Consider the following 27,532-nt stretch of genomic DNA (forward strand, 5'->3'; position numbering starts at 1 on the left):
TACCTAAGCACTGAGGCCACAACAACTTGTTAGTGGCTTGTTTTGTTGCTTCAGGAAAGTGCTGTGTCGTTGACTTAAGATGACCCTAGATTAGTCTTGGAAAGGCTGATTAAGAGTTTGCCAGTTTTATCACATTTTACCAACAAGTAAGTGCAGAAGCTCTGCATAGCTTCAAGTAACATACTTCAAATGTAACATTTGCTAATCACAAAGTCTGTGATCTTCCTCACATCTCAACAGCATGAGAATGAAGTTACAAAATTAAGGAGGGAAGACAAGATAACTCAGCGATCAACTGAATTATATAGCCCATATCATGATTGCTTAACCTTATTCCTACCCAGGAAACTAATTATATAAATTCACAGCATGGTGCAAGGAGATCCAAGCAAGTCCTCCTATGCCCTGACTCATGTCAAAGCAGGTAGTGCAAACACAGAGTCTGAGCAGAGGGGGGCAAGTACTGCTTCTACATTAATTAATGTACCTTTTAATCTCAGTTATATTTTAATTTCCTGCAAGCTTTCCTTACTGAGAGATGGATCATTAAGGAAAGAAAACAACACAACAAAACTGGGCAAACTCAAAACCCATGACCTTCCAAAAATTACATCCCTATGAATCCAAAAAACTACAAGTGAACTGTTGCCATAACAGACCTTACATTTTAGAAAGTGGTGGGAGCATTTGGAACAGAATTCTGCCTAGTCTTGTGAACACTTGCTATTGATAGAATTTATCCCTGCACACATATAACACACCTTTTTCTATATACATAGAGGCGAGAGAATTTTTGCTGTAGTTTGTTATTTGCATTTTTTTCCTGTATTTTTTCATATTTCTTCAAACCATGGCCTTGTTCCAGACTACAGACTTGGAGTAACACATCTTCTGTTTATCAGATGACAAAAAAACCAAACACTTTTAAGTCAGTAAATTTGCTTTTCCAAAAAGGCATTCCTGCTTGTACAAGGTTGCTCCAAAATTCAGAATACAAAGCAGACAAAAGTTTCAATCACCAAGAACAGCAAATATTTCTGGTTCTCTGTGAAAAGGGGTTTCTTATTCATCATCTGAATTAAAGACACATTGCTGTTTCTGATATGTGGTGGGAAAAAATGGTTGTTTTCACTTATTAATATGACACTAAGCAGCAACTAACATTGGTTAATAAATAAACTGCAGCTTCTGTAGTAGGTGAACCAGATACTGGGAGTGTCTGATACAACTATTTCTTAGACAATTTGTTTCTCTGCTGATCAAAGTCTTGCCATTTGTAACTGACTCACCAAGTATATTTGCTCGCTTCCCTGACCAAAGGAATGGTAAAGGTGATAAATCAGATTCAGCTTTGAACTCCAGCCAAGCTCAGCCTGCCCATTATGCCAAGCTATGCTAAATTACCCATCCTGCAGTCGTATGGGTTTATTGTGCTGAAACCCTAAAGATACCTTATTTGAAACTAAGTACTGCAACCAGTTTGAGAACTTTGGCCAAGAATTTCAGAAAAAAAAAAAAAAAAGGTACTTGTAACATCTCTGGCCTAACCAAGTGTTTGCATTTATAGAAAGAAAGATGGGTTTAATACACTGGTGAATATAGATGAAATTCTCTTTTGCATTTCGTTTGAATAGATTTCCAGCTATTCTGTCTGTGAAGACCTAAAAGCTAGATCATGTTTGTTCCATTCATTAAATGATGCAGGAAATGCAGTTGCACCAAGATAAACACAGTTCCTTACTCCATTTTAAGGGTATGAGAACATCAAGATTTTGGGCATCCAGTTGTCGTCATAGCAGTATTCCCTTCTCTGGATAGCTGAATATTCAAAAACCAAAAAAAATCCTAACATATATTAATAAAAGCACAATACCTCTTTGCATTCTAGTATTTGTCTGAATAGTCAAGATGGAACATATGAGGTGGAATAAGAACAGGAAGAACGGTAGAGCAGAACAGTAAGGCAGAAAAAAACAACTTTCTGCAGAGTCAAGCATATTGTTCATGACATCAAATTCCATAAGACTGGCTAAAAAGGAAGGGGAACACATTCATCTGATGCTCTTCTAGTTCAATACATCTGGCATGCTTGGAAATGCCCATACATCAATACATAGTACAAAAAAAATATCTTTGGTTGCTTTTAAACATCTCTGGGATATTATTGTTCCTTCCTCCTTTCTTATTGCTTCCACTTTAGGAATGAAATCTCTCCCTCACAGAAGTAAACAGGAATTCTGTCACTGACTTCACTAATATGAAGATTTCACACGGCTTTATCAAGTGTTGTTTCTAACTGCTGGAAAGAAAATAGTGTTATTTATAAGGGGACTATACCTGACAGTCTTTCAAAGCATTCTGTACTGAAGCCTGGTCTCCAATTTTCTGTTGCTGTTTCAACTTCTGCACTTGGACTTCAAACCAAGTTTTTAGGCACTGCACATTATTTTCATATCCTGTCCAGGACTCCTGCAGACTTTCCAACAGCTGGATCTGCAAAGAAATAAGAGTATGTATAGTTCCTCATACACTTACCATTATTTTTGGGTCAATTAAATAAAACAGTGAAGAGCAATGCTAACCACTGCCTTCCCAAATTCAGTGCTTTCAGGACTTAAGAACCGTATATGTACCCAAATTTAAAATTAAATATATCTGCTATCTCTAAAAGAGTTCATAATAAAAAGCCTACTTTTAAAAATAATTATGTAGAGATAACAAAATATTATGACACACTGAAAGATGCTAACAATTTAGCAGAACATTTTTATGAAGTAGAATTCTTTTCAGAGATCAAGGACATCAGGATTTTCCAAATAAAACTAAGCATGCAAACATACAGTTTATATTCCTTGCTTATAACTATGGTGAAGCAGATGAAGATTTATATTACCTCCTTTGTCAACTGATTGGCTAAAATTCATTAAGCTTTTTGTGAGTATCCTAAGCATTATTCAGCAGCAAATGAAATAGCACTTCAATTCTCAAAAAAACCCCAAATGAACCGAAAAGCCAACAAATCAAAACAAAAAGGAAAAATAAAAAAAAGGGGGGGGGGAGGGAGGGGGGAAATGGGACGGACGACAGACCCCCCATAAAACCCCACAAAACAAAGAAAGAAATAACAAAGCAGAATTTGAAAGTGGCAGCACTGTCATAAAAGCATTCACATCACTCTAGCAAATGAACCATCTTAATTAGCTGTAATCTGAATTAGAAATGGTTGAGGATGTAATGGTCAACAGCCTTGGCCACACTGATGATGAGATAGCTGGGAGTGAAGTAAGGAAAGCAAGCAGCAGACTAGAGATCCTTAGAATAACATACTTTGGTTTTTTTCAGGTAAGAATGATCCCATGGGAAGCTGTACTGAAGGACAAAAGAGTCCAGAAAGCTGGCTGAACTTCAAGGACAACTTCCTCAAGTCACAAAAATGACAAATGCACAGAAAGTAGATTACAAAGAACTGGCCTGAAAGCATAACCTGGCTATGCTGGACTGGTGTTATGAAAGCAGTCTTGGCTGGAACTAACTAGTGAGGGACAGAAGCTCTTCTTGCTACTCTTCACAAGTACATCAGCAACTAATCGGAAACCACAGAATAGTATGAGGTACATGGTGCCTTTACTGCTCTGATCTTACTGACCTATGCCTCCCAGGTCTTCATGTCAAATAACAAATTTTGGCATACAGAGGTACTAGTCATGATAGAAGAGTTAGAATTAGGAGCTACTCAAGTAAGCTGGACATACAAAAATCCACAGAACCAGACAGGATGTATCTGAGGGTGTCGATGTCATTTCAAGGCTGCTATCAAGTTTAAAAGGTCATGATGGTTGGAAAAAGTTGCTGGTGACTGGAAAAAGGCTATATCCCAAATCCTGCCAGGAGCTATTTCCACATGTAAAAAGAACAAGGATGAGGAATAAGCATGGTCTCACTAGGGGCAAATTGTGCCTGACCTAACATTGCTGTGATGATATGATTGACTGCATGGACAAATGAAGAGTTGTAGATGTTGTTCACCTTGGCTTTTGCAAGATTTCTTAAATGGTATTCCACAGAGCAGCTAGTTTGTTTGGGTTTGGGGTTTTTACCTTTTCTGTTATCAGGCCTTGCAGAATCTGCCAACGTCTGTTCATTGCTCCAAGCTGTTCCGCAAAATCAGTTTTGTCGCTCCGTTTACTTTCAACATCCTGGCTGCTAATCTGTAGCACCGATTGGTTCACAAAGTCTACCGTCAATTGTTTGCAATTTAAATCTATCTTGAAACCCTAGCAGGAAAAAAGGGAATAAAAAAACCCAAAACATAAGTACTATAATTTCTCACCTTCCTGCAACACAGGGAAAATGTTCACAAATGAAAACTTCACCATAATTTAGCTAGAAGTTGCTTTAGCTATTGACCAGCAATTAAAAACATTGTCACTTTCCCCTAAATGCTAAGAAACAAAGAAGCAACACCCTGCCTTTGGAATAATGAATCTGCCTCACCCAAATAATTAAAAAAATAATCTGCAAACTTGTTGACATTGGTCCCATGGATCAGATTAAAAAAAAAAAAAAAAAACAAAAACAAACTTGGTTTTGTTTTTTTTTTTTTTGGTTTTTTTTACGTTATTTAATCTCAAAGATTTTAATACAAAACCAGCTAAGATGAAAAATATTCTTACATACAAAGAAGAATCATAGCCAAAAGTAATATTTCAGAAGACTCATGAAACAAATATGACATTGAAAAGAAAGTCACTGTATGCACATCTATTACAAGAGTGCTACCAATCTAGTTAAAGAAGTGAAATTGTGTTATAACTTTATTCCTCAATAGTTAAGATATAGCATCATTCATTTTTGCTTCAGATACTGATCAAAATTATCCTGATGTGTAAACTACTGGTCACATTCCATTCAATAATAGGCTATATTCAAGAATGGGCTACACTTTGAGGAGAGTGATATTATGTAGAGAACTCTTAAAAAAAATTACACAATTTCAAAAGTGCTTTGTGGGCTTGGGTGAAAGACACATCTAATAAGGTTAAATCACGTGCCTATTACCTTGGACTTACTTGGAAATTTAGTAAGCATGCTAAAAATTATATTCCTTCCATAACTATTCCTCCCTGCTTTCTTTTCCACAGTATCAAATATCAACCAATTCTAACTTCTATACGCTTCTAATCACTCCACTATACAAGGGTTTGGTTTTTGCTTTCTCTTTTTCCTTAAATCACTTATACTTTAAATATATATACATAAATATACTTAATGGGAAAACTGAAAGGTGAATAGGTAACATTTCCACTCACTACCTTATACTTCTTGACATAATCCTGAATAGGTTTCTGTCCTACTAAATTTTTTATATTCTCTTCATCCTGCTGAATGATGTTTTCCATCAGGGAAATCCAGCTCATAACTTCAGTGATAGCATGACGAGAAGGAATTTTGTCCATCTGGAGCTGTAGAGATAACAGACTTAAAATATGCGTTGTGAAGAAAATGGACAAGAATCCCTTACTTTGCATTACCATAGCACATTTCCTTTACCTGCTCTAATTTTATGTTATTCTACATCCCTAAGATACCACTGATGTTTATAAAAAGAAAAAAAAGTGAGGAAAAAAAAAAGGTTTTAATAGGAGATATATTGTATAACTGCATGCATCTTAATAAGAAATGTTTATATTAAAGGCTTTTTATTTCTATTTTTCATTGTACAAAGAAACTGGACAAACTGAAAAGATTCCATTTCTGAATTCCTAAAGTTCTGCATTCTTATTCCATAATTCTGTATTGGGCTTATGTAAAAGATAAAGTTTAAGCTACGCTTTTCCAGTCCTTGTAAATAGCTAATGAATAGGTCCATGGAAAGTAATTTTATACTACTATTCTTTTGTGGTGATTTCCAAATAGGGTGATATTAAATAGCACCTGCTTTTTTCTTAAAAACTCACTTTCAGCATTTGATACAGTAGTGCTTGCTAACAGTTACTCAGAAATGACATTTTTAGGTAGACATACACATTCTGCATTACAAGATAGTTCAGAGAACTACTGAATGACAGTATTTTCTTTTATATAATAGACTCAGTTAACATTTGTTATCCTTTCTCTCTCCCCCTAAATCACAATTATATTACTAACTCTGAGAACATTACAAATTATAAACTGAAGAAATGGCTTACACTGATATCGTCCTAGCAACTAAACACTAAACCAACTTTCTAGATCAGTATAATTCACTATTATAGCATTAAAAAAACCCCAAAACCTACACATCCAAAAACCTCCTGTTCCTACATACACTAACAGAAACCTTACACAACGTCTTTGTCTTGCACCGACTTGAACAGGTTTAAATAAACCTATTTTCCAAACTTGACAGGGCACAGGGATGATCTTTTTCTAGAAAACATACCAACATTTTGAAAAAAACTCATCTGTTCTTTGGTTAAAATTCAACAAATGTAACTGGGAAAGTCTGAAATTAACACCAATTGATGTTAGACAGTATGGGTAGGCAGGATTTAGATGTAAGTGTAAGCTTTTCCACATTAAAACAGAAGTAACATTCCTATCTGCCTCACACGGATAAACTAAGGAAGGGAGCAACTATCTCCCAAAGGCAGTTCTAACTGCATAGTCTGAATTTTCTGGAATATCAAAGGCCATCATGGGCCTTCCTTACCTGGTGCAATTTTTCTTGTACGGCTGGGATCTGTGTGAGCAGCTCTGTCCACTGACTGTCAATGTAGGACAGACCCGCACGCAAGGCTGCTGTATCCACCTTCTTCAGCCTGAGGAGCTGGTTTCCAGTACTCAGGACAGAAGATTTCTGTGATGATTTAGCCTCCACTTCTTTTGAAAACTCCTATAAGCAGAATAATTTTTGTGGAAATACTCAACTTCTTGTACTTAAAGCTCTACCTCAGAAAGCTAAGAATATCCTCCCTTCCCTTTAAAAAAAAATATACTTTCTGTTAGTGTTTGCCAACTATACTTCAGACCAAGTGACGAAAAAAATTGTCTTCAACCATAAAACTATTTTCTGTTTTCAGAATCATCAAGCTTTAAATGACTGCAAAGTACTCAGTGCGCATACACACCAGATTTTTGAAGGACAGCTCACCTATAGAAGCAGACCGCGACTTTTTTTGCATACTCACTACTTAAATGATGAGAAGCATAAATGCCTACTTGTAACTGGAGAAAAATAAAGTGTCCTAGGTCCATGAAGGACTTACCAAAAAGGAATTCAGGTGATCTCGGACTGTTTCCAGTTCCTGAGGAACTGTCAAAGACTGCTGGCTCCAAAACTCAAGTCGGTCTTTTGCAGATTGTAACCAACATGTCAATTCATTTGATTCACTCTGATACCTGTAAAGATGTTTAAAGAAAACTGCAACAGTCAACACCTCTTTTGCCTCCAACTAAGCAGTCTCTCCTCCACATGTTAGAAGAAGATACAATATGCCAGAATTGATGTAAAAATAAAAATATTTCATTTCCTTTATCAAAATTCAGGAAAAAAAAACATGATTTAATTTTAAAGATAGGCATGGTGTCAGGAAGCTCTTATTTCAGCCATTATACCCACAATTCCTAACAGTGCCTTTGTATTGGCTTTTAGGAAAGTCAAAGTTTAATGAAGGACTAGTAACTAGGTTACAATCTGTCCGGGCAAACTGTAACAGCACCCTACATATATAAACAGAGTTTGCTTTCCAGTGGTAATGCCCCTACCAGAACATGCTGAGGCTATTCACGCTACCTAGGTAAACACACACCCTTTCTCATCAGCTTGTATGCATGTGGGGCTTCTAAATTAGTCATCTAAATAAGATATCTTCTGACTTCCTCCCACCAGCTGTTGTATCATACATGTTGTACAGCAAATGAAAGAGCATGATAGCAATTCTATAGAACAAAAGTAGGATATTGCACAGAAGTCAAACTATCACATACATCTCGAAGTACTTTCTTTTAAGTGTTGAATCTAATAGTTCTGGGTTAAAAATCACTTTGACCTGAACAGCAAAGGTAGAGAAGTTTATACTGTCCATTACATCAGCATTACCTTGTCCAGTGCTTCAATATTGTCTCCAGCCTCTGAAGCTCCTTGCTAACCTTACTGGTGTTACTTAACCAGTGTTCTCCTAGTTGGTTCAGTTGGCTTTCAAGATCTGAGCAGCTAACAGAAAAAAGGAGCCTTTTTCCATCATCTAGCACTTGGTATAATTTAGGCTGGTATTCAGTCAGGTTAGATCTCAGATGCTGTAATAATAGAGGAGATGGTTAGATAGCTTTGCAGGTCTCTGTTACCACACTTTCTCAACATTTAGTTGTCTTTCACTGCTTCTTGTAGCATATCCAATGTCACCATGGCACATCACATTTTTTTCAATCTTCTCCAGTTCTAGAACACCCTGAGAACCATCAGGCATGTAATCTGCTCAAAACCTGAATGTGCTGTCACAACACCCCCCCCACTTCAAGATACCTAGCGATACCTTCTTATGATGAACTCCTCTTTGGTGTAGATAATTTACACTTGAAAACAACAATGTCAAAAGAATCTTTGTGGGTCAATACCATTTCTGAGAGAAATTGATTACAATGTCAGAACTTAGTCTATCATCTGTTGAAAACTACTACAATGAAAGCTAAAGGTGTTCAATATCAAGTTATAGACAGTGACTATTCTTCAGCCCTTCCAATGCCTATATCCAGCTCTCTGGTCATCCAACTCTTCTTTCACTGATCTACTATCCTGCTACTCATGGCTACAAAAGAGATGGCCCCATCCTTCTAAATCACTGAACACAGAAGCCAATTGTTATGGCACAAGAAAGCAAACATGGTACTGAAAAAGAAAGGCTGTTAGTAGTCTTAGCCTGAATCCAACCTGGAGCAGAGATAGATCTCATTTAAATGGTGATTTGTAGGTGGGCAAAATCCACTATCACTACACAAACAGTATGGATTTTAAAAAGATCTGTATATTTCACTAAGCTTGAGCACAGAATGTACATGCATTCCCATTTTTAAGTTCTGATGAAAATAATCTGAAGAATACAAACTAGTGGTTTCATGGTGAAGCCATAATCTTTCTATCACTCTTCTTATTTTGACTTTGATGTAAATAGAGCTCTAATAACTGAACAGAATGTTATATATGTGTCCATGTGTGTAATTCCATATAACATATATACACACAAATAGAAGTACAACTCCTAGAGAGTAGCATAAAAAATTAAAAGATAGTAATAAACTACTTGGGATGGATTTTCAACCTAAATGTGGCCATGGCAGAGTCCAAGAATCTTGGATTTGAATAACCTAATTCATGTTACTGGCAAGAGAAGCAGAGGAAAACTAATTTAGGGTCAGGACACACAAAAAATGCTTAGCATTAAAGAAAACCAAAATAAGACCCACACACAATAGATTTCTTAAGTCTTCCTCATACCATTGCAAAAGCAGAAAGCCATCTGGTAAAAGAACAATACACATAAGTTCAGAGTAGACAAGAAGTCAATTTGCAAGAAAAACTGGCAGACATTTTTCTGTAAAACAAAACAAGAAAAAAACCCAAACAACCCAACAACCAAAGTGTGTGGTTCAGAACACGACAAAGACAAAACACTAGACAAAAATTCTAATTTTGGCAACAGACCAAAAAAACAGGATGTGGTAGAAAGCCTATATTTAAATTACTAGTTTTTGTTCCATTTGAGGAGGAAGGCAACTTAGGGAACCGCATGTTATTCAGCCTCCCTTGCTCTCTGGAAAGATCATGGAGCAGATACTCTTGGAATCCATTTTCAAGGACAAAAAGGACCAAAAGGTAATAAGGAATATTCAACTTGGATTCACTAACTTGACAGCATTTATGACAAAATTACTGCCTCTGTGGATGAGACTGACTTCACTATGGCCTTTGACACTGTCTCCCACACGACCCTCCTCTAGAAGTGGAGAGGATGTGGGCTGGATAAATGTACTGTTACATGGTTTGAAAATTAGCTGTGTTACCTATCTCAAACACTAGAGATCCAAGGCTTAATGTCTGGCTGGCAAACATCAGCTACCAGTAGCTGGTAGACGTTACTACTAGTAATGTGTAGAGTACTCCAGAGATATTGATATTTGAGCTCAAGCATCTTCAAAATCTTCATTAATGGCATGGATGATGACAGAGAGTGGTCCCTTAGTAAATTTGTTGGGGACAGTAGTGCAGGGAGAGTGGTTGAGACAAAAAATGGCAGACATTATTTCAAAGACACTTTGATAAATTTGAGGTTGGGGGCAGCAGAAACCTTACGAGGCTCAAAAAGAAATACGAATTCTGTGCCTTGGGCAGGCTAACCTTGTTTCTCACTACAGGTTAGGAAGGGAATGGCTAGTATATTTAACCTGGCATCTTCCATTACCAAGATATTATGAATGAGGCAAGCCACAGCACTGGCCTACATGAGGACTATAACCACCTATAAAAGTTATTTTATTATCTGCATGGTGCTGATGAGGCCACATCTAGTGCATCTGATTCTGCTCTGCTCCCACATCCCACCAGTTCAAGAATATGGAAGTAGTCAGGGTCTTGTGTAGCATTATTAAGATGTTTACAGACCTAGAGCACATGTCCTTTAAAAAGAGGCTAAGGGAGGTGTGCTTATTTTAGACTGACAAAGAGGAGCTAAGGGCCAGTCTTTTGGAATACAACTAAAAAGATGACAGAAGTAAATATTCCTTCAAAGTGCCACACAATATAAAAAGGACAATGATGACAAGCTGAAAGTTGAAGGTTTACACTGGGCATTAAAGAAAACCTTTTCAGCGTAAGTGGTGCAGCACTGCAGTTGGTCCCAAGCTCAGCTCTGGCACCTCCATATTCTGAGGTTTCCAAAGCCATTGCTGATCCAGGCCATGGCAACTGTTCTTCAATTTTGAGGCTTGATTAGATGACCTTCAAAGGTCTCTTTCATCAATTTTTTCCACAAAGAATGTCTAAAATGCACCAACCTGAAAAACCGTAATCCGCTCTGTAAGCCTTTCTTCCGTCTCTTCCACCAAACCAACAGTGGGGATGCTATCTTCCACAGATTCCAACTGCCTGGTAAGTTCCTGGTAATCTTCATCCAGATGCACCCAGGTCTGCAAGCACAAATTATCCATGTATATGGTGAATATTGAATCTGGGTATCTAGAATTTTTATTACCTGATTTCTCAATCTGAAATCCTATAGCTGCATGGTTATGAATGTACAGAAATAACAGCAAAAGCTAACCAGCTGTTTTAAACATAAAGGAACATAACTTCTGTCACCTGAACGTCACAGCAGTTAAATAGCTAATATTACATTTAGTCTATCAGTGACCTGTGTGTATGACAAAAAGGACTAATGCCCATCAATTCTGTCCAAGCACAGGAAATCAATACTATAGATTATATCCTGATGGTTGATCATAATGTCGGTACAGAAAAGACCACAGAAATTCTCACCTCTAGAATGTATTCCAGCTCCACACCTCGTTTATGAGCCATCTTTAATACAGCTGAAGCTTGTGTCATTAGCTCTGAACGTGACTGAGTCTCCTTCAAGAGGGCAAAGCTACACATCTTTCTAAAGAGTGTTTCCGTCAGGATCATGTGAGACTCCAACCCCTGAAAATATTCCTGAGAAATTTGGGTGCGAGGGAGTGGGTAAAGAGAAAAAAGAGAAAGAGCAATTATTATTCATTACCAGTAACCCAACATGATAAGACAATAGTTGTACAATCAAGAATCTGTAGACATAGAATTAGATCAACTTATCACTCCACCAACATCTCACAAAATGCAATACACAATTTAAAAAGGACAGTGGCCTTTTTAAAGAAAGAAACAGGTCAGACACCCTTTCCATGCAAATGCCATCCTAACTCTCATTCCCTAAACAGAAATAGCTCAAATAAGATATGCAGCAGCAAAAAATTCTGCCTAATAAAAAGAATGTGGAAAAGTCTTGTTATATTTTGGTGGTGCTATTAGAAAATGTATATTTTTGTTGGAAAAAATTGAGTGGTGGATGAAACACCTGTGTAGCATGACAGGACAAGAATAGGAACTTGGAATAGAATAGGAATAAGGAAGAACATGCAATCTACCTGGGTTCACTTTCAACAGAGCATTTGAAAGTCATTCAGTCAGAACAGTTCATTGAGTCCAATTTAAAATACAGAAAGTTTTAATATATTCTGATTTAATACCGGCTCACCATTCCGAAAAGCTCCTGAACCTTTAGGAACAAAAGGTTAGCAATTTGCTTTGTACAAGCTTACAGTCATGATTAATCTTGAAATATGTCACAGTTTCTTACCTTATGTTTGTCAAGTAGCAATCGAACCTCTTCCTTAGAAGCAACAATCATTTTCTGGTCACCAGTCATCTTTTCTTGGCCTGTTTCTACCAGGTCAGCCAGGTCCTGCAAAGCCCGTTCATACTGCCTCTTAAGAGCCAGATTCTGGTTCAGGTCACTTCGTCTGGATCCAATGATCATCATCAGCTCATCATATTTATCCTTGGGGGTAAAAAGTAACAGTGATGATTCTTATATCACACCTTACACGTCTTCCTACTAGTTAAGTGTACTCAAAACCGAGTCTAACTGAAAGTATGCAAGAACTTGACAGGTTCTAGTAAAAGCAGAACATTTCCAGTTTCAGGTCATACTTAGCTATCTGTCCCCTTTCATCCCCCCCTCTTTTATTTTTTTAGTGACAGATCTGAGAGAGAATTAAAACCCAGATCATGAGACACTGTTGAGAACAGCAGTCAACCTTCTGCAGACATTTGTGTTAACATACAAATCTTTATCTGTTTGAATACAGAGTCAACAAAAGCTGAAAGAAAGCATGTTTTTGTGCTTTTATGCGATTAATACTGCTAACAAAAGAGATGGTTGAAAATCTGATAAAGCAAAAGTAGAAAAACTAGGTGAATCTTTTATACACACTGAAATGATTTGAAATATGCTTTCGTGAACAGCCTTATGAACAATAAAAAGAAGCATGCTAATAGCTTTGGTGTCACCAGACAGGTCTAGAATGGAAGTTATGATTCATACCTGAATCTTAGACAGCTCTTGCACAGAAGGTTGGTCAATTTGTAGCTTTTCTACACGGTTCTTTAATTCACTGATTCCAGCATCTAGTTCCTTCAAACCTTCTTCTGCCTGCAGTATGACCTGTATTTGAAAATGACATCATTTAGTTTTAAGGTTTAATGAAAGCACTGTCATTACCATACAGTAATATTCTTTTCTGTTTTCTGTCCAAAGTATTAGTCATTCCTTTAATCTGCCAAAATTCTAAAGGATACTACAAAGAAAAGGTATTCATTCAAAGCTGGGAGAACCCAGCTTGATTCTTAAAATATGGCATTATTACTTTTTTAATAACAAGCACGATACAAGCTAGTATCATGCACTATGTTACTCCAAACCTTGCTGTGAAGCTCCATGCTTTTAAGTACACAGCATAGGTACAAAAGGATGATTAGTTGTTCTAACACCTCCTTTTAAAGCATTCTCTTTATTAACAGTCATTCCTGTTATATCTGAGCAACAAAAAATCAGCCATCACAGCAGAAGACACGAAGGATAGCAAAGAACTGTGCACAGGTCCCTTTCAGGACCAAAACTACTGTCAATGAAAATTACTTATACATCCCCTTTGCACTTGGAAAACTACAACTTAAGAATACAGATTGGTATTTCCAAATGCATGCAGGTGATAACTTGACTTTTTTTTCAATGGAAGTGATAAGCTTTCCTAAGTCTTTCAGCTTAGGAGTCTGCTGACATAATGCATGCAGCTATAACAAAGATAAAAGCACTGTAGATTGCTGTAGTTAGTCCTTTGTAAAGGCCCTTTTCTTGGATACTACCAAACATGCTTAAACTATAGATGCAATGACTCATAGCAATGCAGAGTATGCACAATACAGCCACTAAACTTCATGCAGCTAAGTTACATGGCTGATTAATGGCTTTATTTCTACCTTCCAATCACATCTTGAATAAAAAGCAATACTTTTAATGTTTTATCAGCCAAGGTAGATGTTCAGAACCAAATCAATTCAGTTGCTTTTGTTACCATGCTGTTTTCCTATTTGGTAGTAAAATAATGATACAGGAGATAAACTTCTGCCAATCTTTTGCATCAAAGAAGAAAAAGAAAAAAAGACACAGAGTGCCAGCTTCCTTATTCATACAGGAGACTTAAAATTCCTTCAAAATTTCATTATCAGGTATATAAATCCCAGTATTTCAGTTTAGCCAAAGGATAAACCTCTTCCTCTTAGTCGTCTGCTGGCACCAGACACCAGCCAGCAGGTCTTGGGTAACAAGTAACATCTGCAGAAAATAGCCGTAAGCATACTTCTTCAACTTCTCTCATTTGCAAAACAAAAACAAGAAATCAGGATATATTTTGTCATATTAATAATTAATTGTTCATCAGGCAATTCCTGATACAGAAAATAAAACAATTATGCTTTAAATTAAAATGAATAAGAGTCAACATATTACTATAAAGCAGTGCAGAAAAAATGTGCCTTTGGGTTTTAATAAAGTATAATAGCTAACCAATTTAGTCAAACCAGACTTTTTTTTGTTCATTCTACTGCCCAGTGTATGCATAACTAAGTCAGGTAGGGAGACAAGAAAGACACTGTGTTGGTTTTTGGTTGGATTTTTTAAAATTTATAAAAACATAGTACACTCTTGGAAGTACTCATTTTCATATATTTTATGTGAATATATCCGTTCTCCCCCCAAAAGAAACTGTTCTGTAGAATCCGTTTAGACTTTGAATAGAATTTTACTTCTTCTCCCCTCCCAAAGTAACAGATATTTGGTAATACCTGCATTTGCTCTGTTTCTGGTCTCTCAGCTGCCTCTGCTAGTTTCTGCAAAACTATATATTTGTTTTCAGCCACCGATGTAAACAGGAGTTTCAGATCATTCTGCAGGGGACAACAACAAATTACAGCCAACCACACAGCACAATGAAATCGAAAAATATTTTATGCTCCAAAAAAGGTTAAAGTGTTACAATTTTACAACAGCAGCACTAATTCAAAATTGGAAGCATCACAATTAGCCAGTGCAATACATTTAATGTTGCTGAAAAGCCATAGCTAGACATAAATGAGCTAAAAGCCAAAGAGACTCCTATTCAAAACAAAGCACAGTTCTGCTTTTGCCTTGCAATTAAATAATTAATTAGCAATGATCATCAGCTTCATTTAACAAAGAATCTGTTTTTCTTGTGTAGTTTATTCAACCACATACATTTGTAAACAAGTTAGGTTTTACTTTTTAAGGCAAGTTTTTTCATTACAAACTTGAGCAAATATAAAAAGAAATAAATAGGGCTTCAACACTCTGCAAGGCTAACTACATGTTATAACTTTTAAAGTACCTTATCAGACTAGACACACAAATATTATTCAACAATATTGTCAAGTTACAATCTGTTAATCTTTATGACTTCATCCCAAAAGAAAACTATCAGGAAAATTATATAAGAGGTGAATTAATGATACCTTTTTTTTTTCATGCAGTTATTTTTTAAAATACTAAATATCTAAAATACAACAATAAAGCAATAAACTTGTCTTTCTTCAGCAAAGCAAGGCCTTTCATTGAAAAATACATTTATTTTCATTAAAACTAAGCCACAGCGGAGGCTGTATATAATAGGGAACATGATAGAAACCAAGTAAGATCTGAAAGCATTTCTAAATGCAGTTTTAAAAGATTTCTAAAAGTGCATATTTCTCCACTACTTTTTTTTTTATTGCTGTGGCCAATAGAGATGGCTTGAGATACCAGCTCTTATAGAGTGACAGGATGGCTTAAAGGTGATCAGACAGATGGGAATCAATACTATGTTTTCTACCCTATCTCAGCTAATAAAACCAGTGTACTCTATCACTTATGAAATTATAAAATGTATAGAGTGGAACAGTCAAGTTGCTACTTCTCCTTTGAGAAGTACTTCCTTTTATGTAATGCCAGCAGGGTGAGAAAGCATGGGATGAACGATCACTTTAAAGTAATCGCATGAGCTGCACAAGGCTTCTACCAAAGAGTTTAATTTTTGGATCAGATTTGGGTACCAAATTTTGCAAAGCTTAAGAAGTAGTCTGACTTTTCAGTAAAAACCTGCGTCAACCTTGTTCTTTGATTTGGTACCAAAACTTGTTGCTTTGAGAATCACATCCTTTTATATTCCCATTTGACGTGTACCCCTCAATTCCTTCAAATAGGCATCATACCTTGAAAGTCAATATCTGCTGGAGCTGTTCTTTCATCTGACAGCATCTCTGGTTTACTACTGACTCCAATAATGTCAGTCTTCCCAGGAGACAATCCAAAGTGTCTTGTATAATACCCCTATTATCACCATTCTCAGGAAATAACTGAGCAAATAAATTCTTGTTCTTATCCATTTCTTCTGTTATTTCTTTGATTTCTTTGACAAGAGACTGTTTTTTTAGAAAACAAAAAAAAAAAAGTGACAATCAGACATTCTGGAAAGCAGGCAAACATACTGCCATAACCATTGCCAATTCTGCACTGACACAGTAACTTTTTTATATTGTTAATATAGACACACTAAGCAAAGTTACGCAGCTACACTATCTCTGATAGTAAAAAGCCCCCAGACTGCTCTGAGGAAAATAAGTGTTGAAACAAAATTATGTAGAATCATAGAATGGTTTGGGCTGGAACAGACCTTTAAAGTCCACCCCTTCTGCCACGAGCAGGGACATCTTCAAAATGAACAAGTTGCTCAGACTCTGGTCCAACGGGACTTGAATGTTTCCAGGGAGGGAAGGTCTATCCCCTCTTTGGACAATGTTTCAAGGTTTCACCACTGACATGGTAAACAGTTTCTTCCTTGTATCTTATATGAATGTATCCTTTTTTACTTTAAAACCATCACCCTTTGTCGCCTCTCCCTTCCCTGCTTCTCCTGTTCTTCTCCTCTCCCCCCTGCCCTCCTTTCATGTTGATGAATTTCTAGCTATTTCTGTACCTCAGAGCATTCTTCCCTCTTTTTCACTTCAATTTCAACATTATGGTGTTTGCTAACACTTAGCAAAGAAGTTAAACCTAAGAAAGACTCTGTATTTAATTCTCTTTCATCCAGGCGAAGTTTGGGTCAGGTGCTGCTTTCTGCAACATTCTTTACACAGTCAATAAAGTTCATATCAGGATATGGTAGTTTGAGTGATTGATTTATGGCTTGGCTTCACGAGCTAAGATTTGGGAAGGGCTTTACCCATTCATACTACAAGCACGATGACCAAGGGCATGTGGAACAGGCAAATTACATAGAGATTATGACAGCAACAGTCACTTACCCAGTATTCTAGTATTTTCCCTCTACACACTATATAAGAAGCACCCATACTGGCAATTTAAAGAAAGTCTAAATCATGGATCCCTTACCTCTTGCTTGAAGAGGTATGTTTCTGTTTCTTCCTCTGGCAACAGAGCTGTAGCAACAAAGACCTGTTCTTCCACACCATTTAGCCACAAGGATGTGGCTGTGACACCATCATACAGCTTCTGTTCAAGTTGCAGGCTTTCTTCAGCCCGTCCAACCTGGGCAAAAGGAAACAAGAGAAGTCCAGAGCAGAAGTACAAAATACTCTAACATCTTACATCTGTGAAAGGGCTGGATTTCCTGGTGGGAGCTAGAGGAGTATTCATTGTAAATGTGGCTCTGCTGGAGGACAGGTGTAAAGACAACTGAAAGGTTACCTCAGATGAAACATCTTCAAAGACCTGATTCAATTCAACCAATACAGGTGACACGGAGGATTTAGCTTCATCCTGTCCTTTCTTATACAAAGGCATTCCAGATACCAGTCTGTTTGGTCTGTTATAAAACTGCTGAGAGAGATGTACTAATTAGGATGCTTTCATCATACACAGGGCACGAAATTCAGCAATACAGATTCTACTGCTAACTGAGGATATCACGAAATAATGCTCATGGTTCTCCCATGACTGTTCTGTGTCATGAATATCTTGAATAAAAGACTGATCAACAGGAAGTTCACTAGAAGCATAGGATAAATACTTGCGGCTAGAATTAGTAACTACTTGGGGTTTGCTTTTGGTTTCTTTTGAAAAATAAAAATTAATTATTTTTTAAATGAAGACAAGATATTTAGAACTTTGGGAGCGGGTTTCAATGTAATTTTATATAAAGAATAGACCCTATGTGTATTAGCAGTAAAATTCAGGAGGTATGTTAACACAGATCTTGTATTGTCCCCAGTTTAGTTGATTAATCCCTGTTTTTTTTAGTAAAAATTCTGTTGCTAAAATCTCTTGTTTCTTTGTAACATACCCACTAAGGTCAAGAATTGAGTGTAACCAATACATTCTAACTGCAAATATCAGTTTTTCCTCTAAGTTGTCGCCAGAGTACTGTCAATTCCAATTTGTTACAGAATTATCCTGTGTTAGGTAAGTCAGTCAAAATTTTGTCTGAGCCCTTTCTTCCTTTCTAGTGCACTCACCTGAGTGGTAGTGCAGTTCAAATCACTTGGAAAGAGAACAGTGCTAGTGCCAATATTTAGTATTTTTTAAAGATGTCACAAAACCAAATTGTTCCATATTCTCTGCATTAACTACATCACCTTAATACATCTTCTACGGAAATACTGTACCTCATGCTGTGACAACTGCTTTCATAGAAGAAAATGCAAAGAGACATTAAAAATAGCTACCAGCTGTTCTTGTCCCAGTGCTTTCTGAAGCAGTCTCTGCTTTGTATGGAATTCCTGGTTCAGGCTTTCCCATTTCACTTTCATCTGTTCTTTAGATGATGGTTTCTCACCTTCCAAGACCAGTTCTTCAGAAAGTGTATCAGGCTTCTCACTGAACAGGAAGATGCGTAACGGTTTAACAAATACAAAAGCTCTAACTATATAAGGTGTTTATTTCATCTTTCGATTAGGAAATTCTACATTTAAATTCTATGATACTTTTTAAAGTTTTGACTTTTTTTGACTCTAGCATCCCCTCTCTCAAAATGCCAGAAATACGAGTTTAGCTTTGGTAAACAGTGAGTGAAGTTCATCTTTAACTGTTTGATTTTTGTGTTTGTTTACATAGTGTAAGATCATGTAACAGAAGGAAGTCTCAAGGAGAGGAGATAAGAACTTTCTGGCATTATAATAAACCCCAACACTGAATTGGCACAAATGCTGAGGAAAACACACAGAGTACAGCTTTAATTCCTTATGCCTTAAGTCTTGGTTCTGCTGCCTCATGAACTGCCTTTATGGTCTAGACTTTGGCAGACTACAACGTTTTAGACATCAGCTATGATTCACACACCAGTGCTGGACCATAAAGTTATAGTAACTGATCCACTGCTTGTCTACTGACCCCTACTACTTTGTAATTTTAGTATGATGCTTGATAGTAAGAATAAAAGAATTTCTAAATGCTGGAAGTGATCTATGAGCAGAAAACAGCTTGTATAACTATATTATCAGACCCCTGAATTGTAAACCACAACTCCAGTATAGCAGGTGCTGTATAAAAATGATAAAACTAAAATTACAGAATTATATGCAGAAGGGGATGTAAACATAAGAATGACAAAGCACGGTCATAAAAATTTACTTTGCAGAAGAACATATGAAAGCACACCTTATACATATGCCTTCTGGAGCACCCTGCTGTGTTAAGATTTCTTCTCCACGGCATGCTACTGACCGAAGCAGACTCTTCTGCTCTTCAAGCTCTTGCTCCAGTTCCTATCAGAGCAAGTTACAAAATCCAAAATGAACCTTAGACAGATTGTTTTTGCTTTGGCAGGATATGTCTGCATTTTATAATTGTCATGCAAAGATAGCTGAGCTATTTCTGATATGGCTTGTTTAAGCACAAAAAGCAATGCAAAAACTCTACACAGGGACACAGAAAAAAATGGGTACATAAGCTGTATTGTTGGACTAATTGACCAATGCAATGCAGTTTCAAGAACCTAACCTAGTGAGGATGTCTGTGTATCACAATACACCTTGTAATGTATCTTAGGTTCTATATAGACAGTGTTGATTACTACTTTAAGGAATTACTGTCATCTCTTTAGAGTAACTTTAAGGGCCGATTCAGTTTAATTCTACTGATGGACAATGGAAGTACAGAGCGATTAAGTGATCTGACCATGGTCACCAAGGAAGTCTTGTCTGCCTGGCTCTAACAGATATAAAATAGTGAGCTCAGATGTATCATTACAAAAGCACTGAGTAAGAAACAGAAGATGTCAGTGGAAATATTAACAAGAATGGCTCAGCTTAAGCACATCTCAGATGGAAGTAAAAGAAATGCAAAACACTAACTTTCTGTTGCTGCAGGGTGCTCTGCTGTTGTTGTGAGCGAGTAGTTCTTGCTTGTGCCAGCCATTCTTGGACATTGGGGCTCTGTGAGGAACCAAAGTCTAGATCACTCTCCTCCTTGTCTTGTAATGATCCCTGCTTTCAAAGAAAAACAAAGACTTTTACAAAATCTTTTTATACTGCTAGACAGCTGGCAAGTCCAGCTTATCAACCCAAACCCACATGTAGTTCAACCTTCCATCTCTCAAGCTACTGGCTCTCATAAATTCTGAAGCGAGCAATGACTCGATTTCTGACTTTTACTGGTTACTGTAGCAAGAAAGCATCCCTAAGAATGTAAAAATAAACATGCGTCACTGCACCCAGATGAACCAAAGATCAGACACTGACGTGTTTCTGAAAACGGCTACTTCTAAAAACCAGCACTGACCTGTAATGAAGGACACAGCTTTAACTGGTGATTCAGGGAATCAATGGGTGTTTCTGCCAGGTTTTTAGTTTAATTAAAGCCTTTTTTTCTTTTCTTTTTTTTTTTTTTTTCCTAACTGAAAAGAATGCTGGTTGACAATCTGGCAAAAATGTATTTATCAGTACGTACGTAACTCCATCCATGGTTGGCAGAAACACAGCCATGTAACAGAAGATTATATGACATGAAAAGTAAAGACAGTAAGAGAGATGAAACCACAGAATGTTATAACAGAACAACAAAAGCAAGAGCTCCTTCACTTTATACTTCTACCATTATATTTTTCCAACATGAGTGATTAAACAGGCTTTCTGTATAAGCAAAGCAAAAAAGCACAAATGCATTAACAGTCCCAAAGAATGCTTTATCAACTTCCTGACTTCTGAAATGCATGTTGGTTGCAAATTTAAATTATTTAACAGACAATGTATTGCAGTGTAGGGATTTTAACATACTAGTTCTAATGTTAAAGCCAGATTTGTAGGTCTGGCTACTTAGATCTACATGCCTCTCTGTGTCTGCAGGCAGAAAATGTAGAGTTTGTGCCTTTTTTTATTAGTATTTAAAAAAAAAAACAAATAAAAAACTTCAAGAGCTAAAGCTGGGAACTTAATTCCTCTCCCCTTTTAGCCTACACATCTCATTTATGTAGGATTCATGTTTTCTCTGTTATTCGGCTGTTATTCTAAATAGTGTAAGAGCACAAATGTTTCAGACACTACACAAGGCTCTCCAACACAGAAAACACATTCTGCCTTCCAGACAGCCTTTGTCTTGAATCAAGCAAGGACCATCAATGCCAGAAGTGGCTGAGGAAACCTATTTTGCCTCACGTGGTACTCCTTATAATAACAGTTGGGATGGATCTCTGCCACCAGCATCCCCGGCATCAAGCACTGAAACAGCAAAGTTTTGCTAACAGTAGAAGTCATGTGTAATATTTCAATTTTGGGGAATGAGGAGTATACTGGAAAGGACTGATTAGTGTTACAGGATACAAACTGAAGATGAGCAAAACAAGCAAGCAGGTATCTAGAGCTGGGAAGAACAATTAGCCCTTGCTCTATGAAATAGCTTTGTTTCACTAAGGATTGAGTTTGCAGGTAAACCGTGACACTTCGTGAGAACAAGTTTCTAGAAAAGCTGATGTGGTTGGTGTGTAACCAATATGATTATAGGATACCAGATGAGGCAAAGAAAATATTATGGGAGGGATGAAGAGGATATGGATTTTTTTTTTTCCTACTAAAAATGAGGAAAATCCCCCAATCTTTCCATAAATTTAAAAAAAAAAATAAATCTGCTTCTAGGGACAATAGCTGTTCACCTTGTAAATTCTTTTAGAGACCAGTATCAAGTTCTTCATCGCATTTGGCAGCCTGGTTGATTTTAGTCATATTTTGAGTTTCCTCTTCTCTGGGAAGAGGGTTGAGAAGCTATGATTTTGGAATTATACTAAGGCAGAGAAAGAGTAGTCCCTCAGTTCCTGCAATAGCAAAGTGTAAAAGGGATTGTGGCATTGTGGATGCAATGAGGTTTTCCAAATATGTTACCGTATATGCTTTTTAGATCAAAATTATTTGTGAACCAGATTTTATCATTCTCAAGTCAAAGAATATAAATTTGAAAAAAAACCCCACACTTGTATTTTCATTTGAATTCTGTCTGAAGAAACTGTATGACATGTCCTTTAAAAAAGCCAGGGAAATAAATGCTTGAAGCTGTCATTCCTGGGGACTATGCACTCCAGCACAGAAATAATAGGAAAATCCCTGAAGAAAATGTGATAGAATTGATCTTTCAAAGGAGTTTAGAATTGTATAAACTTATCTCAACCATATTTGTCATGTGGAACTTAAATCATCCCTCCCACAGACACTTTGTAATAAAATGCAGAGAATCTATCCATTGTTTTTTGAGTTTTGTTTTTGGTTGTTTTTTTTTCTGCAGAATCCATTCTACTTCTTTGGGTGTTTTTAACAAGTCTATTTATTTTTATTGCCCCTAAGTCACAGAATTTAGTAGATAACAGTAATAATGCAATGTTTTGTATATCTTTCAAAGTGCTTGAAAAATGCTATATTTGGAAACAATGGGTCTGGAACTCTCCTGATCCAGCACGTTTTTGATTATTTTCACTGCTTCATTTTATGAATAAAGAACTTGGTCTCCAAATCCCTTTTTTTCCATGTTAGAGACATTCCTTAATTAAAATTGGAAGAAAAACTGAAATTGCTCCAAGGAAGTCACAGCATCTCACAGTGGCTTCCAAAAAGCTTTGTGCCACAAGGGTAACAGATATGTTGAAAGTCATTTAATGAAAATATAACTCAGACTTTACTGTGTTCTTTATCTTGCAGTGTAACTTGGGAAGATCCTTCCTTTTCTGGGTGCAGGTTGCTCTATGTCTCTGGATAATTACAAGATTATCAGTAAATCTATAGACATGTATATGTTGAGTTTCTGAGTGAGCAACAGCACTGTCAACATATAATGTTTCTGAGAGTTAATGGCAGCAGATAGAGTCAGTACTTTTTTGGGCATCTGATGCTTTGAGCCTCAGTTCATAAGAAAAACTTTTGCTTTTCTGTTGTAAAAAAAAAACATTATAGAATTTCTCGTTTGAAGAAAAATTGATCAATGACAATTTGAAAATTTTATATTGCCTATATCTATTTTCTTCCAAGATCTGCAAGTGAAGTAAAAAACAGGAAAAGGCTTGCAATTCACAAACAAACTTAAATCTTGCATGCATCTAGCATCTTAAATGCTTCATAGTCTACATCCAGAAATTATTTTGTTTTCAATATTAGAAGGGCATTCAAAAATCTTAAAAGTTTAAGTAAACTAAACCACACCACTGTATTCGAAAATGCAGCACATTTTAAAATGCATATTTTAAGATGAATCAAAAAAGGTTGTGATGCCTTTTCATTCACAAGACATCAGAATATACTGTAATATGCCTACATGCTGTCGATAACACTTTTCATTTGCTTAATCATGAGGTTTAATATGCAAGAACAACATTAAAGTTACTTCATCTTAGAGGCAATTGGAATGAATACCTGTCTTTTTCTCTTCCCCTTTATTTTTTTTTTGTGTATGTGTTTGTTGTTTTTTTTTGGTGAAGCTATGGTAAGTTTTATAGTTATCCAGTTGCTTCGGACTAAAAATAGTTCTTAGCATGTCAAGTGACTTTTCAAGCTAACCTTTCAGTAGACTTTAATCTGCATTACAAGCTAGAAATCTTTGAAGCTTATCATGTTTAATTTGCACAGCAAAGCCCAGAAAAGAAGTAAAAGAAAAGGGGGAAGGGAGTCACACCAGGACAAGCAAATTCAAACCCACTCAGTCACATTACATGGTAGGGTTTCTTGTATGCATTCAGTTCTCCACATGCTAGTTTAACCTAAAGAATGACCAAAACCAACTGTTAAATAAAGCAGACCAATGCTGCTAGGAATAGAAACCTAGGACAAGACTGAGGTTAAATGCATCTTCCTTTTTGTAATACTTCATTTGCTATAATGATGCCACTAAATATTAGCCAAATATATATATATATATATATATATATATATATATATACACACAGACATTCAAAATGTTTATCTTGATGTTGTCTGTTCATTGTGTTCTGCATGCTGTATGGACGAAAGCATGTATTCAGGATTGTCCTTTTGTTGGGGAAGTGATCCTGCCTCAGAACAAATGCAATCTAAAGGGAACTGGGAACAGGAATAGAGTATAGTCAGACCAAGCTAATCATTTAGTTTCTTCACTTCTGTCCTTTCAGTGAAGACAGCGAGGTTAGGATAGTTTCACCACGAAGCAGTGCTGGCAACTTAGAAATGATTAATTAAAGTTTGCTAGGCAGTTATTTATTTTGGGGTGTAATTCCATTTACTAACTAAAGATGAATAGCTCAGTCTAAATCAGTAAAATATTTCTACTCCTTTGGTCAGTTGCATAAAACTGCTATGAAATCCCCCAACCTCCTACCCACCATGAAACCAGCTGAAAAAAGACACTTACCCGAATGTTGATTTGTTTGTCGTGGAGCACTCTCTGCAGCTCCAAAAGGCTGCCCTTCAGTGTCCTGAGTTTCACAGCCAGCTGCTCTGCCTCGTCCTTGGTATGAGCCTTCCCCTCCATAAGCAAGTTCTCATTGTGCACAGACAACTCTGACAAGGCTACCACCTTCTGCTCTATTTCAACCAGCATATTCTGCAGCAGCAAAAACAAAGAACCAAAATCATACATTTCTCAGCACCTGTCACGCTTTCCAGCAAGACGACCTGTGGCCTACCTCACTCGACACCAAGCTAAGGGCAAGTCAGATTATCGTTGATTTGCCTTCCACTTCCTTTCAGAGTCCTTAAGGATATGCTTGCAAATGTTTGCCTTTGCCATTTCTGTTTGCAACCTTTTTCAAAACAGGAAATTAAAAAGTTATTTGAAACAAAGGATTTGTTGTAGAGGAGATGCTCTTTATTTGCACGTTAAAGGTAGGGGTGCCTAAGATGCTAGACTGATATCCATCATAATTAAAAACAGAGCATGCAGCTAGAGTTACTTTCCTCTTCTTTCATGTACATTCAGTGCAATGCTTCCTACCTCCTCCTTTGTGTTGCTCTGGCTAGGTTGATAAGCTTCTCTTCTCACTATTTGCTCTTTCTGATTGGTGCATGATGGACTTAAGGATTTCTGTATAATCCTCTTTAGTCTAAAGGAGACTTAAAGTGACAAAGCTCTGGCATGTTTATTCTCAAAAGCTACTTCCTTGACATTCCATTAACTATTTGTGTATTACAGACATAGTGCATATTTTGATCTTCCAAACTCAAAGCTCACACAATTCTTGAGAAAAAACCTGACATCAAATGTTTTTGCTTCCATAGCAACCATCTAGAATAAACTTACAAATATTCCACCTGAAAGAATGCATACAGGATAAGATGGGCAAAGTCTCTAAGAAGTGGAAACAATATAGAACTTTATATAAAGCTTACTGTATTAAGATGTTAAGAATAAGCAAAAGAATAGCAGTATTAAGTTTTCCACAAAGTTAACCGTTCTTTTTGTGTTTTCTATAAATTATATTAAAAAAACCAAACAAAAACTGCTTTAATTTCACAGGTGTAATTTATATACAACAACAGCTCCTAAGGATGAGTGATGAAAGAACACACAAGACTGAGCTGACTGAAAATTTCAATAATGAAGCTGTGTCAGTGGAAATTTAACCTGATGTTGAATTCATTGTACTTATAGGAACTTAACTCCCATTTACCCTAAAACAGTCGAGATCCTCAGCTGATAAGAGGCCAATATCCTTTTATATGAAAGGGAATCTTTTGTCCATCTGTCTCTTGTCTGTGTCGCAATTTTAATGGTCATATAGTTCTAAACTCTCATTTAAAAATGGAAAACTCCCACTAATTTGAGAAACTGTATGTTACAACTGATCCAAGTCTTGTTAGCAGAAGTATATGCAATGACTAATGCAGCAAAATGTTTTTCCTCTGTTGTTTTGTATTTCGGGCTGATAACATTAACTACTGAGGATTATAGTTTACTTTTGACTATGGCTAGGGATTAGCCCTGAAGAAAACATAACACTGTCACAGGTACCGCTGCTAGTGTGAGTGTATTCTTCAGCTGGAAAAGGAGGAGTAGGAAAGTATAGTGCAGGTGTTCGCATGCCTAGCAAGGGAGCTGTTCAAAAGCTCTAGCTATAGTGGAGCAAAAACCATAACTTCAGTTAACACAAATGTTCTTGCAGTCCAGATATCTTGGTTTTCTACTGCTATGTTTGCATGTGCTTTCTAAAGCACTATGCAATCTTGAATAAGGAATTAATAACAGGCTATATTTTACAAATAATTGATGAAGATAATTGAGCATATAGGAGGTGCTAAGGAGCTCAGAAAATTCTTCCCATTAATATGCTGGCTCATTCCAATCAATAATTAATTGTCTTAACATTTATGTTCCATATTTGACTTTTCACTCAGATAAAACTACGTCAATCCTGTTTGTCTAAACATTCCAGGACTGATAATTTTACCTGACAGTCTACCAGCTGTGCTTCCATATCCATAGGTTCCTCAGGAGCAACCAGAGCACTGTCAAGTGTTGCACGGGTGTTTAGTAGCCAGTGGTCAAGTTCATCAGCTTCACAACGGTACCTTTGAAGAGCCTGCTCTTGCCGCTGTTCTTCCAGCTGCTCGTTCAGTTTTTCCTAGAGGTACAAATTACATTTCAGTTTATAAAAGAAATACACTATAACAGTCACTTTAAAAAAAAACAAACAAAACAAAAAAAGCCACCCCCTTTCCTTTCATAACTTCTATATATTATTTTTAAACTATAATAAGCCCTTTCTTTGGAACTTGAAAACCCCTGACAAAATATTATCTCTTTCAATTGATGAGCACGAGTTTCTGGTGACTGAAATTCTCTTTTGGTTCAGCCACTGTATTTCTACTTCTTTCAGTAAATCTCTGCTATTACAGTCTTCTAAAAGTGAAGTCTTTTCTGCCTCCTCTTGCTGCTGTCCTTTGGATTCCCCCTTACACTGATTCAGTTTGCTCAACTAGCAAACTGTTTTGCTTATGGAAAAAGACGCATGG

General features: G+C 36.7%; 1 protein-coding gene and 1 long non-coding RNA gene across 18 annotated transcripts in view; one reads left to right on the plus strand and one right to left on the minus strand.

The window, feature by feature from the left end:
- LOC133278595 (uncharacterized) overlaps positions 1–27,532 on the plus strand; it is a 398,225-nt gene that overhangs the window by 347,081 nt on the left and 23,612 nt on the right. The window lies entirely within an intron of this gene.
- Positions 1–27,532, minus strand: part of SYNE1 (spectrin repeat containing nuclear envelope protein 1) — a 291,988-nt gene that overhangs the window by 59,432 nt on the left and 205,024 nt on the right. For 14 of the 17 annotated variants that reach the window (XM_061471557.1, XM_061471555.1, XM_061471566.1 and 11 more), the window contains 19 exons: positions 26,968–27,141; positions 24,933–25,124; positions 20,429–20,563; positions 19,734–19,840; positions 18,803–18,953; positions 17,826–17,957; positions 17,511–17,666; positions 16,331–16,540; positions 14,912–15,013; positions 13,113–13,232; positions 12,366–12,566; positions 11,510–11,683; positions 11,029–11,160; positions 8,081–8,277; positions 7,248–7,380; positions 6,692–6,874; positions 5,313–5,462; positions 4,098–4,274; positions 2,338–2,493 (listed from right to left, as the gene is read on the minus strand). In XM_061471557.1, coding sequence (XP_061327541.1) covers positions 2,338–2,493; positions 4,098–4,274; positions 5,313–5,462; positions 6,692–6,874; positions 7,248–7,380; positions 8,081–8,277; positions 11,029–11,160; positions 11,510–11,683; positions 12,366–12,566; positions 13,113–13,232; positions 14,912–15,013; positions 16,331–16,540; positions 17,511–17,666; positions 17,826–17,957; positions 18,803–18,953; positions 19,734–19,840; positions 20,429–20,563; positions 24,933–25,124; positions 26,968–27,141 — 2,982 coding nt within the window. The remainder of the gene's footprint in view (positions 1–2,337; positions 2,494–4,097; positions 4,275–5,312; positions 5,463–6,691; positions 6,875–7,247; positions 7,381–8,080; positions 8,278–11,028; positions 11,161–11,509; positions 11,684–12,365; positions 12,567–13,112; positions 13,233–14,911; positions 15,014–16,330; positions 16,541–17,510; positions 17,667–17,825; positions 17,958–18,802; positions 18,954–19,733; positions 19,841–20,428; positions 20,564–24,932; positions 25,125–26,967; positions 27,142–27,532) is intronic. The other 3 variants (XM_061471553.1, XM_061471571.1, XM_061471554.1) reach the window with 2 other exon arrangements.

Source organism: Pezoporus flaviventris, unplaced genomic scaffold, assembly GCF_033815535.1.
Source record: "Pezoporus flaviventris isolate CSIRO_AGI_PZ_B2104156 unplaced genomic scaffold, CSIRO_AGI_Pfla_v1 ptg000066l, whole genome shotgun sequence".
Lineage (NCBI taxonomy): Eukaryota > Metazoa > Chordata > Aves > Psittaciformes > Psittacidae > Pezoporus > Pezoporus flaviventris.